This window comes from Oryzias melastigma, linkage group LG9 (genome assembly GCF_002922805.2).
Source record: "Oryzias melastigma strain HK-1 linkage group LG9, ASM292280v2, whole genome shotgun sequence".
Lineage (NCBI taxonomy): Eukaryota > Metazoa > Chordata > Actinopteri > Beloniformes > Adrianichthyidae > Oryzias > Oryzias melastigma.
The window spans coordinates 8,545,000-8,557,774 of NC_050520.1; the positions used below are offsets into that span (position 1 = coordinate 8,545,000).

Below are 12,775 nucleotides of genomic sequence, written 5' to 3' on the forward strand. Positions count from 1 at the left end.
ATGCATCAGAATGGAGCTGAGCAGGGGGGTTGTGGCTTGCTTTTATAGCTTTTATGTGCCACTTACAAAATTTTTCCATTGGCTTTTTTGTCTGCTCCTGATTCATAAATATTTAAATAAAAAAATTTCAGAAATGCAATTTTGAGCTTAATTTACATATGTCCTCCATTATGAGAAAAATGCCACAAGAGCATGATAAAAACCAGATTTTTTTCCCAGTGAGTTTTTAGCTCAAGATAAGATCTGTCCTGCCCCATGGCATGAAGGTAAATCTACTTGAAAAGCTGTAAAAAAAAAAACAAAGTCATCTCCCTTTTTCATTCAGAAGATTAAGTAGTGTGTTTAAGAATGAGGTCACAAGCACACCCGACTAGGCATGCTATATGTCTGATTGAGAAATTTGCTAACCGAAGTTTCTTTAGTGCGTCAATGTGGTTTATATGACTCCAGCATTATTTTAAAGCCATTTTTTAAACATCATTATAATGTCTTTCTTAAATATAAATAAAGGGACGGCCGTGGTGTAGCGATAGGGCGACTCCTGATCGGAAGCGAGTGGACTCGACTCCCGCCTTGCCCGCCCATGTGTCGAAGTGTCTTGGCCACTACCAGTGTATGAATGTGTGTGTGAACAGGTGAATGGGTCTGTGACTGTGAAGCGCTTTGGGCCCTCAAAGGAGGGTAGAAAGTGCTATACAAGTATATGCCATTTACCATAAATAAAATGGGAAAATCTGGTAGGAACCAACATTTAATATTAAAAATATTATAATAATGATAAGAAAGCACAAAAAATATTCCAATGAATTATGGTTGAAGAGAATGGAAGTTTAAAAACTAATTTTAAAAATATATTGTAAATACCAGCAAAGTAAATACAACAGTTTGTTTCATTTTTATAATGATTTTTTTCTTTAAAACTGTAACTTGATTTAATCCACAAAAATTGCTCTTTTTGGGGGATAAAACGTTGATGTTCTTATCCATACAGATTATTTAGAAGGCATTTACTTCCAATTATTTTCTCTCAGCACTATATACCTATACCTATATCTATACCTGCAATTTAAATGTCTGCTCTGATGAAAATTATGTTTTTTGTGTGCATTTTAACATGCTCTTCTCGTATTTTTCTGATGTTACATTTTTGTAAATCAAGGGTAGTCAAAAAATATGCTGGGCAGGCCACAATCTCTCTTCAGATGCATCCACTTGTAGACATATAGATCTATGTACGTCTTCGTTTTCCTCGTCTGAGCTGGCATCTTGCTCAAAACTGTATGGCTGGACAGTTTCAATATTGCTCCCCATTTTTGTTAATGTTAGGCTTGGGGTGGTAGGGGTTTTTAGCTAGCAGGAACGCTTGTAAACAAAGAGCTCTCAGCACTAGAAAGAGGAATGGGGTGGAGTTGCCCTACCTCAACAGTCCTGCCTAAAAGTCCTAGGCAAATTTCTAATGACCTACTGTTGCTCTGCAGAAGCTATGTCTTATAGAAGACATTAGGAACACTTTGAAAAGAGCTCAAGAGATAATCGGAGTGGGTCAGTTAAAATGTAACTTTTGACTGTAATGTCTCTGGGATTGGACTTTGGCTCCATCTATATAGCCATCTTGCTTCCCAGTTAATAATCTTGTTGTTGCACAACATTGAGTTACTTTACTTATAGAAACACTCTCAGAACTTCTCTGAAACTAATTTATCCCATTTTATTTCTCTTTTCTTTTTCAGAAGTGACTCTCATCCAGTTTGGTTACTGCAATGAATGGTAACACTATCCATCCAGTCAACACCACTTTAGCTGAAGGTCCAAGTGTAGCAGCGCCCCCAAGAGGCTGGAGGGAGTTCTGCGAGCTTCATGCCTTTGCCACAGCCCGGCAACTGGCCGGACATTATCGGAGCTTCGCTAGAGAGCATCCGCAACATGACGTGGTCCCACCAGAGGCTTTTTCCAAGCAGTTCACAGACCTTTTTCAGCAGCACTTCTGCTGCGAAGTTGACAAAGATAGCCTTCCATTTATCCCGAATACACAATGCTCTGCCAGTGCTGCTTCCACGTCTTCTCTGGGCTCCGCTCTTCCATCACACACTGTGATCAGCCGATTTCGGATCACAAATTTACCGGAAACGCAGGACTATCGAGAGGCAGGCCGTCCAAGTGGAGGAACCGCTTTGCTATCACTCGCACCAAAAGTGGAGTCAGTGGTGCGAAGCCGGGAGCAAGAACAGCCGCTGAGATATGCTGCAGGAAGCACCTTCACCGGATCACGAAGTATCAGCAGTACAACACCACTGATTCGTAGCCATAGCAACGAAGAGATCTCCAGTACTGATAGGCATCAGGTGTCTGAGCATTACTCCTCTGACTCATTGGCGTCAAGCGTAGGACGCGCCAGCGTCACTCATTTCTCTTTCACCCAAATCCAGCAGACTGTAAGACATTTTTTTAAGAAAAGACCCATTCCCAGCCCCCGCTCTTCTCAGGACCTGTCTCCAAGCAACCCCATCAACAACAACAATCCCACAATCCGTAGTGACAGAGTGAGTGGAATTTCCTCTGCTACCGAGGGAGTGTCATCTTCATCCTCCTCTTCCCTCTCGTCCTGCCAGAACTTTGAGGTCACACCCCAGGCTAACTCACAACGGCCCGGAGTGTTCTGTCAGTTCCTAGACCGATTGAGCTGGTTACGCAGCAGGAGCATCAGGCAAAGGAGGTCAGAAGTAAGGGGCTGCTGTAAGGAGGGCCAGCTCAAGTACTTGGTGGTGGATGACACTATCTCAGACTCTCAGCCCCACTGGCAACGCTGCCGCCTGCTGGTCAGGAGGATCAGGGACTCTCCAAGTGGAGGCGTAAGAGGAGGAGGCGAGAGATATCAGTTGGAGCTCTACGATCCTCCAAAGGTAAAAGCAAACTGTATCAGAATCATAAACAGACATTGGTGATTTATGTACGATTTTATTTACACTTGATGTTGTTGTTTACCTTTTGGCATATCCCTTCAGGGGTCGCCACAAGGCAAGGCAAGGCAAGTTTATTTGTATAGCACATTTCATGTACAGAGACAATTCAAAGTGCTTGAATCAGTGATGCGGCTTTCACTGATTTGCACAGGTGGTTTGACAGAGAGTTTTTATGCTGAATGAAGTAAGACACCTTGATCTCTGAGGCTCCGCCTTTTGCCGCCCATTTCATGACGGCATCCTAGAGGTGGCCTCGGCAGCGTGTCTGCGTTTCTACCAAACAAAAATCTAAATTTTGCAAAGATGGATTTGCATTTTGTGTACCTGCCTGAAGTAGTAGCAGCTCGTGAGAACCCACTCGTTTTTGTGGGTTGGGAGGGGCGGTGCTCGGAGTGCAGGTTTTTTAGAGGATTACTCAGTAATGCGAGAATTGATTAAAATCCTACTTTGGGGTTCTTTATAGTGAGTAATGAACATTATAATACACTTAAAAACCAAAAAGTTGATTTTGCATGGTGTAGGCCCTTTAAAAGACACAATTTTAGAGTTTTCTGGTGTTCACTTGGATTTGACACGGCCCTCAATTTCATTAATTAAGTCACAGAAGTAAAGCAATAGGTTAAGCATTTTATTAAAAATGATGCTGGTGGTTTGGTGTCTTGCATTTAAGTAATACAGATTACTTGCTTGAAGGTATTTTCAAGTTTTTTTTTTACTTTTTTAGGTTTGCTAAAGTTGTCGCTAAACACAAGGGTGTAAAAATGTTTGTAATGTGTAATGTTGGGGGAAATCAAAGCCAAACTGAATGCAAGCATTGGCATTGCAGATTAGCAGAAATGTCAGATTGAAAGTTATTACTATAATTTGTTTGGAGAAAGTAAGATAACTGATGTGTGGCTTTTTTTTTTTAGGAAATATCTCTGAAACCGTTTTTTAGTGCTTTCAGGATTTGGTTGAAAAAAAAAGTTGATTTTAGTTGAAAGATTTCAACATGGCAAGCATGATATTTCAAAAATTATCTTTCTTTGGTGTGACGGAGGTAGTTTTGTTTCTTCTTTGAGGTGATCATTTTTGTGCCGATTCTCCTCTCGGTGTAGGTGTAGTTTGGTTTCACAGGGGTGTTCTTCGGATTGGGTATCTGCAGTTCTCAAAAGGCTCTTTTACTTCTCAGAACTGTGCTCTTCGCAGAGCCATTTAACATCTGGCAGGTTCCTCTTCTTGTGTTTCATATCTGTGTGAGATAAGTCTGCAGATCTGTTGGTGTCACTGAGACTGGCAGCCCACAGAAGCCTTTGAAGGATTTTGTCAGTTTGCCAAGCATTGCTACAAACTCTGAATTCAAGCAAACACGAGCATAAAAGCTCAAAGTTGCTACCTTTTTTGTAGCTGTGAAATTGATTGGGGGTTTCCCCCACTTCCTTTTTAGATCGTCTTTATCCTGTATGGCAACGACATAAATGGTATTTTGCTGTTTTGAGGGCTCTATGGGTGCACGATGCTGCACAATAACACAAAAGCTGTTTTTTTTGCGTGGTTTGCTTGTGATGTTGGATTTTGATTTAAAGCAGCAGTTCAAGAGCAATCAGATACTTTATTGTTCAATTTAATGCATAAAAGCAGCTTATTAGAAACAAATCCAAATATAATGTGCTACTTTGTTAGAGATTTTATCATTTACACACTGAAGAAATGTTTGAATCATTGGCTTCTTAACTCAGATGCTTCAGTACGTTGTAGGTTTTATTTTATAAGTACTGGCTGAACTTTTTATGTACATGTTTTGAAAATTGATTTATATTTTTTGTTCTTCCTGTTTAGCATCTTTCTACTATGATGCATCACAGAATCAGATGCCTTCATGCCTTCTTTTACAGTTTGGTGTCTAGATATACCTCCCACACAATTTCCTGTTTGTTTGGGGTTTTCTTTAGCCAGGCTCTACATCTCTACATTTACTTCTTAATTAGAACATCCACTCCAGGAAAAAAAATATAAATATGTAGCATATTTTTTTTTACATTTTTAGTTTAAAAAAAATATCATTTTAACGATACAGTCATAGAGTAAATGTTGTTTTGTGTTAGCATTTACTAGCAGGATTTACTAAAATACAGAATAAGAATCCTATAAAAACAGTTGTTTTCCTGTTTGCATTTTCATAAATTTCTCAGACATCTGTTACATAAACTCTGTGCACTATATTGTGGATAGAGTTTGGATTCACCTGGTTATATTGTGCTTTTGTTAGCCAACCTCATTGTTGTTCTGAATGGTTTCCCTCTCTTTGGTGTGTGTGTGTTTAATCTTGCTTGGACAGATAGAAAGGCTCCTGGGAATGGCCTTAAAAGGAAGGAAAGTGCTAGAGCTGTATGCTCATGGTTAAACATAGACATAGAAAAAGCATTCACACCCAAAAAGAAGACATTCACACACCGTTCCTGTTATTTACATGAAAGCTGTCTTTTTTTTTTTTTTTAAATCTAAATCTTGTTTTAAGACATGTGGCTTTTTGCGTGTCGGTGAATGAACATTTTTTTGCACTCTACCCATATACTAAAATAAGAATGGATGTTTAGCGCTTCAGTGTGCGCTTTCTATTTATAAATATTATTGGGGTTTTTTATGCATGTGTGGGAAATAGAAGTAATATCAGTTAGTACAAAGGAGCAAGCTGCATGGAAACTGATAATGCTTTTGCGTGAGAAAGATGCAGTCAAGACGCAGCTGCAAGTTCCTGAATGTACGTGTTAGAAACGCAATACAAGCTCTGAAGCACCACACATTATCATTTACTATTTTTAAATCCTTGTGACTCCTGATTTAATGAGAGGTTTTGTAGCAACACACTCACATGGTCACCTCAGTGAAAGATGCCTTTTTTTCTGTGGAAAAATCTGGTCATGTGCAGGTTTTGTTCTGCAATAGGTAACCATGGGCCACTGAGGGGGGGTTTCACTTCTGCATAATCTGAACATGTGAACAGCTTCACATCTCCAATGTTACTGCTTTTAAAGGAACAAGGAAGCATCTAAAGTTATTGACTGAATGATTTTCTGCTTTTTAAATAAAGATGATGATGGTCATAGTGTCATTCAGTCTACTTTGTTGTTGATTTTCCAAATATATTCAAAGAAATAAAGCCAAATCTAATTTTTTCATAGTGTTTAATGTTAAAATGTGCTCTGGTATTAGATTTTTTACTTATCCCATTTCAAAGGTGTGATGCATTATTATTTTTCAATATTACATTTGATGAAGAGTTTTTCTGCCTGTTTGGTGTGACCTAAAGTGGTGAGCGATGGTGACTGTTGGCCTATAGCAGAAGTGAATCCTGTCTTGTCAGCTCAACAGGGCAGAAGTCTGCCCCATTCCCTTTAAGACCAAGACCTGCTCTTGTCATTCTCATTTAGTTTTTTTCATACCAGCTTTGATGTGGACTCACATTATTCCTGCTGGTTTGTGAAGTTACTTTTGCAGCTTTAGTGGAACATCAAAAGCAGTTTCTGTCACATTTTATTTCCTCTGGTGTCCAATACTTTTTATAGACAAGCTCATCTTGTTGCCGGGAAAAGTGTCTTTTAGAGTGACTTCCAACAGGCTGTAAAAGTCTGACATATCTCTAAGACATCCCAGAGCCTCCATCTTAATCATAGCCTTCTCATTGTATTTCAGCTCCGTGTGTGTGGGTGTTTGAGTTTGCATGTGCTCGTGCTTGTTCCAGCTCTTCTAGCCTTAATCTTTCCCACATGGTTTCATTTCATGCCTGTGTGTGCATGCATCTGTGCTGTGTCATCTTCCTCTTGGAGTCTCATTAAACTTCTTGTTTGTGTTCCTGCTTTTGCTTTTCACACTTTAGGCAAAAAAGGAAGTTTGGATTTGTTAAACTCAAACACCAGATAGAGATGCAAAAGGAATCAACTAAAAATACTTATAATAAAACTTAAATATCTACACTTTGGGCAGAAAATAGTGAACATATACTGACAGTTCTCCACAGGGTTCTATTAAACTAAACAAATCTTGATTAAAATTTGTTCAAGTTTATGTTAAAAATATTGTATTTTCTTGTTTTTCTCTCTTGTGCGGGCTCCCTTTCTCTGACAGTAAGATGCATTTGCAACATCAGTGGAAAATACTTTTCCAACAGCTAAACCTCTGTGTCCATCTGTTCTCTGTTACTCAGACTCTTATAAGGCAACATGCAGCATTAATTCGGTTCTCACTGCATGCCGCAACTAAAGCTCCAAACACATGGAGCTCCTTCAGCTGAGCGAAAAGAAGCAGCTGAGATTAATAGGAAGACTGACCGTACAAAAGTCCAGAAAAATAAGGAGGAACACAAATGTAGATGTGCCAGATGTGTTAATAGGAAAACTTGTGGAGTCTCGCAGTTATCCTCAGATTGCAAGGTTACATTTAAATTTGGTTTGGGTCCTTTTAAAAACCCACCTGATCTTCTTTTGATTTATTGCAAAGTGGTTTTTTAATTATGATTCTCGTTTTCTGCAAAATCAGACATAGTTTCTGCAGAGTGGCAGTAGTTCATTAGAAATCTGCCTTTAGAAATCTGCCTTGTTGACTGGGGACTGTTGGCACAGGCAACCCCGCCCCTTTCCTGTCCCCATGGCGTATGGTAAATGGCGTATACTTGAATAGCGCTTTCTACCCTCCGTCAAGGGCCCAAAGCACTTCACAGTCACAGACCCATTCACCCATTCACACACACATTCATACACTGGTGGTGGCTCTGCTGCCAAACACTGGCGCCAACCTCCCACCAGAGGCAATTCAGGGTTCAATGTCTTGCCCAAGGACACTTCGACACATGGGCGGGCAAGGCGGGAGTCGAACCCGCTCACTTCTGATCAGGAGTCGACCGCCCTACCACTGCGCCACAGCCGTCCCCATTGGTGAGAGCTCTGTTTACACGCTCTCCCGCTAGCTTACAACCTCTCATAACCCCAACCTAGCATTACTGGTGCAACAGAAATGGTGAGCAATATCACAGCTATCCACAGTTTTGGGTCAGATGCCAGCTCGTACGAGGAAAATCTACATGGATCTAGTCATCTACAAGTGGATACATCAAATGGAGCGGAGCAGGAAACCTATGTGGCCCGCAGATTTTTACATAAGAACTAGGCTCTTTTTCAAACAGCATTTTTTTCTTTGGATAGAGAAATACTCAGACATGCCATTTTAGACTTAATTTTCGTTATATAGATCAAAAGGCTTTTTTGTAAAAATTTTCCCTACATAAGGAAAATTTAGATTTTTCATGTCTATTCTAAAGCCATTAACTGCATCATTCCAAGCACACATACTTCAGTTTCATTTTGCATCACAGCCGTCTCTAAATCTCACCCGCAGTGTTGAGTCTTCGCCTCTTTTCAGGGATAAACGTTCTTGAAACTTAGAAATGACTCCTTGATGTGATCAAGTCATGTACAGTGTGTGGGTGCTGGCGCATTCCTTCGCAGCATATTCACTAAATGCGTGCTCTTGTTTGTATATGACTTGAAATATTATATTACAACTCTTTTTGTTGTAATCAGAGCAAAAGAAAAGAGACGCTCATGTTTGCCCTCAGTGGCTGAGTGATCCGGACGTCTTTAAAACAATTTCTAACCACAAAAGTATGCTTTTTATTTATTTAAATTTGTTAAAACGACCTTGGCTAGCCAACCAAGTTCAAAAACAAAGTCATGTGAGAAGCACACTTGGTATAAATGTATTGAGTTTCTATACCTAAATAATTTGCTTTTTTATTGTTTAGTAAGCCTTTTTATTTTATATATTTTTTTCTACAACAAAAGAGCCACATTTAATAATAATGCATAATATCCTGGTATTAATTTATTTTTTTGAAAAATGTGAAACAATGTTAGTTGAAGATACACATATGCAAATACAGACATGTAGACCTTTTCTTTCTGACTTTTTTCTCTTTTTGTAGTTTTGAGACTTGAATGACACCCAACAGGTTTAAGGACAAATGGGATAAAAGTAATATTTTTCAAAAATATTTTAACTTGCTTGTCTTAAAATGTTTGAAGGAATTTCTTGAACTTTAAAATACCCAGGATTAGGATAAAATATGCTTTATGGCCAGTTTAGTCATCGATGCCTGTATAGTCATTGTTTAATATACCTGGAATTTATGAAAATAAAAGCTTACATGTTGGGAGTTATACTGACCCCTTTTTAAAGAATATTTCTATTGTGTGTTCTTTTTTTAAGTTTATACACAAAACTAATATCAGGGGTCTGCAATCTTTAACACTAAGAGTCATTTAAATCAGTTTCTTACTGACCAGTAAGAACCATCAAGTCACTGTTAAGAAAAAATACACTTTATGTTTTTGTGGCCATTAAGCCAATCATTTAAGACATCACTTTTTTTATTATTTACAATAATTCAATTGTAATTGTCTTTAAATATCTTTTTTTTTTTTTTACTTATTTTACTTTTGACAGCGGCATAAAAAGTTCCTATTAAAATAAAATACACAAACATGTGTTTTAAGATCCTCCTGCTGCATCAGAAATGCAAGAAAGCCAAAGGAAACATGGCATTTTACATCACTGTGATTTTGATGGACTTACATACTTTTTCTCCCATTTCTTTAGAAAATAAACATGAGAACATTGGTGTAAAATCTTTTTTTTTTAATTTTTTTTATCTATGTCCTTCTAAGTTCATTCCAGTAATAACTACTCGTAAGATCATTTTTCTCAGTTAGTGGCCATGTTGGCATGTAAAAATAAATAACACCACCTAATTAACTAAAATAAATAAACCAAAAACTACAAACCTAATAATTTTTTAAATTGTCAACATTTTTCATTACAGCTAAAGACCCCTAATGAATGGATGAAGGAGCCACATGTGGCTCTGGAGCATCAGGCTGCAGACCTTGACCTGTATGAAAATAAGAAGAGGGACTGGCGTCAAAGAGTGCTGTAATAATTGTTCTAGTTTGAAAACCTTCTGCTTTAAACTCTTCACTTTTCCAAGGAACTCTATTAGCAATAAACATCTTCAAGAAACTAAAACTGTTCCCAAATCATCAGCTATTGTTAGATCAGTCGATAGCTGACTGTTTTGGAACTTGCCTCAGCTTGCCTTTGCTCATGTTGAATCTTTTCTGTAGAGCAGACAAAACAATATTGCTGACTCTTTTTTTATCACATCCTTCAAGTCATGTCACAAAGCTCCCACTGTAACCTGTGATTTATGAACAGGCTTAATTTAAAAGCCTAAACTATGAAACAGACTCACAGATTTGCAGATTGAGGCCATCTCGGTCATTGCGTTGACATGTACCAACTGGCCTCAAAGGTTTAGGTGCAAAGATTTACTGGCCTTCTTCAGAGCCGTGGTGTTGTCATTTAAACTAAGTGGTCAACAATTAAAAAATACATGTTTAATGTGTATGTATAGAGATGTGGTGTGACTAATCACAAAAATAAGAATGTAATAAACATTTAAGAGCTGGTTCATGCAGCTTTGATCTCTTGCCTCCTCTATAACTACAGAGAAAGGTGTCCTAAAACCTCTAGGATTTTAAGTGGAATAAATCTGTGCCAATATATTAAAAAATGTAAATGAGTGAAATGAATTGAAGGTAAACTGCAATTCAATGAAGAATACTTCAAAAATAATGTATTTCACTGCACTTTTATCCATTTCTTTCTTTTTGCTTCAAGCCTGAGAAAACTGAAAAGTTTGTCAAACAAGGCGGAGAAGTCACCTCACTTTTTTTGTAGATGCATGCGTTTGCTCATGAGTGCTTCAGTGTGACAAAAATCTAGAGAAACATCTAAAGGAAGTAAAGCGGTTAGAGTCATGTGGTCAAGATGTTTGTCAGATCTCTTGCTGTGTCTCTTTGTAGTTCAGTATTTTCTTCTGCTAAACGGGTTTCCGTCCTGCGTCTGCCAACAGCTTTTGTGAGTCTTGTGAGCTGGCCTGCACATAGCTTCATTTTTGGTTGCTTTACGATGGCTAGTATTTGATTGTTAATGCAATGTACTGCAAGTGCATTTTCATCTCTGACGCAACTGTGTTGTCGGCCTGTATTTTGTGTGCGCGCGCTTGTGAGTCTGTGTGCAGCATGTAACCACAGTGCCAGTGCACGACCTTGCTGAATAGCATACGGAAAGCCCCCAAAGCAGCGCGACAGTTATTGAAGAGTTTTTCTCTTGACCTCTTTTATTCTTAGTCATCAGTACTCATACATACCAATACACTGTCACACCTATTTACCTACATATGCACACCTGCAGACATTGTGTTGCCAAGCATCCTTGATTTGAGTTTGTACAAACTCAGTGGCAGTGGGTACATTTAAGACTTTTTATGCTGCATGTTTAACACAGTGGATCAGCAAAAACACTTCCTGTGAAAATCATAATTACAAACACATGATTAGTTTAAGTACTACTTTCATTTTTTTTAATCCAACCTATATTGCTTGTTACATGTAGAGATCTTTCTGGGAACTTTAGTGACTGCTAGAAAACTTGATAATGTTCAGTTGTCAGGTTCTCTCAGAGCCTTAATGGGTGTTGTTCTAAGATACATAATAGAAAAATATGCAGCAATGGTTTGTTTTTTTAGATTGAAAAATGTTTAATATAAGCAGGGTTTTTAAAACTGTCAGTTCTGCTTCCCTGTCATGGTAAAGACCCACCCCAATGAAAATTGTGTTTTGGGTGTTTTTAACATGTTTTTGTGGCATTTTCTGATGATGGAGGACATATGTAAAGTAAATTAAGCTTAAAATTGCATTTCTGAGTTTTTCTTTATTCAAATAGTCGTGAATCAGGAGCCGAAGAAAACAATCAGCTTGAAAAAGCTTACAGTTGTTGCTTAAAATCTTCAATTGGGGGGCCACAAACTCCCTGCCATTCTGATGCATCCACTTGCAGACAAATAGATCCACGTACGTCTTTGTTTTCCTCATCTGAGCGGACATCTGGTTCAAAACTGTATGGCTAGACAGCTCTAATATTGGTTGCCATTTTTGTTGGAAATGTATGTTTGGTTGGGAGAGGCTGTAAGCTAGTGGGAGAAAGTGTAAACACTTGGATGATAGGAAGTGTTAGCAGGCTCACACTGCGCCAACTGTCTCACCCACAACTGAGTGAATTTCCAACAAACTACTTCCACTTTGCAGAAACGATATCCTAGAAAATGGAAATGCTATAAATTTGATTAAAAGGTAGTTGGAGTGAGACTTAAAGTGAAAATCTTTACATTTATCTAAAACAACTGGAGGACTGACTGACTGACATGAAGAAAAAGCAGGGAAATAATTATTTATTTAACATCAGGACCAACCAAAAAAAAAAGCAGCAACAGAGTGAATAGTGACTTCCCACAATGCATCTTGCCCACTGAATACCCATTGAAAGCAATTTCCCTCTTTCTATCAAATTCAGTATATTTTTAACTGCATTTATTCAGCTGCATACTTAAAGACTTCATATATTGTAAGTTTACAAATAAACTGTTGAGTCCCCTTTACTTGTTCTTCAACAATAAATACATTTTCATATCATTATTTTTGACAAAAATATCTCATAAAAGTAAAAAGAAAAGGACTAAAATTACTCCTTTATGCCAAAAGTATCATTGTAAAATACCTTTATGCTAACAGGACTGGCAACATTATGCCTATGTTCCATACAAAACTACTGATGACTTTTAATACAGTGGTGGTGTTTTTTTTTTTTTTTTAGCCTAACTTGGAGATTTCACCATTTATCTTGATCTGTGTGATGATTCTCCAATGTCTTACTTCTGATTTAAC

The 12,775-nt window shown here is 38.1% G+C and overlaps 1 protein-coding gene across 2 annotated transcripts in view; it reads left to right on the plus strand.

The window, feature by feature from the left end:
* Nucleotides 1–12,775, plus strand: part of sh2b3 (SH2B adaptor protein 3) — a 44,140-nt gene that overhangs the window by 13,702 nt on the left and 17,663 nt on the right. The window contains exon 2 of one of the 2 annotated variants that reach the window (XM_024276027.2): nucleotides 1,734–2,900. In XM_024276027.2, coding sequence (XP_024131795.1) covers nucleotides 1,761–2,900 — 1,140 coding nt within the window. In that variant the 5' untranslated portion in view covers nucleotides 1,734–1,760. Of the gene's footprint in view, nucleotides 1–1,730; nucleotides 2,901–12,775 lie in introns of both variants that reach the window. The other variant, XM_024276026.2, reaches the window with a different exon arrangement.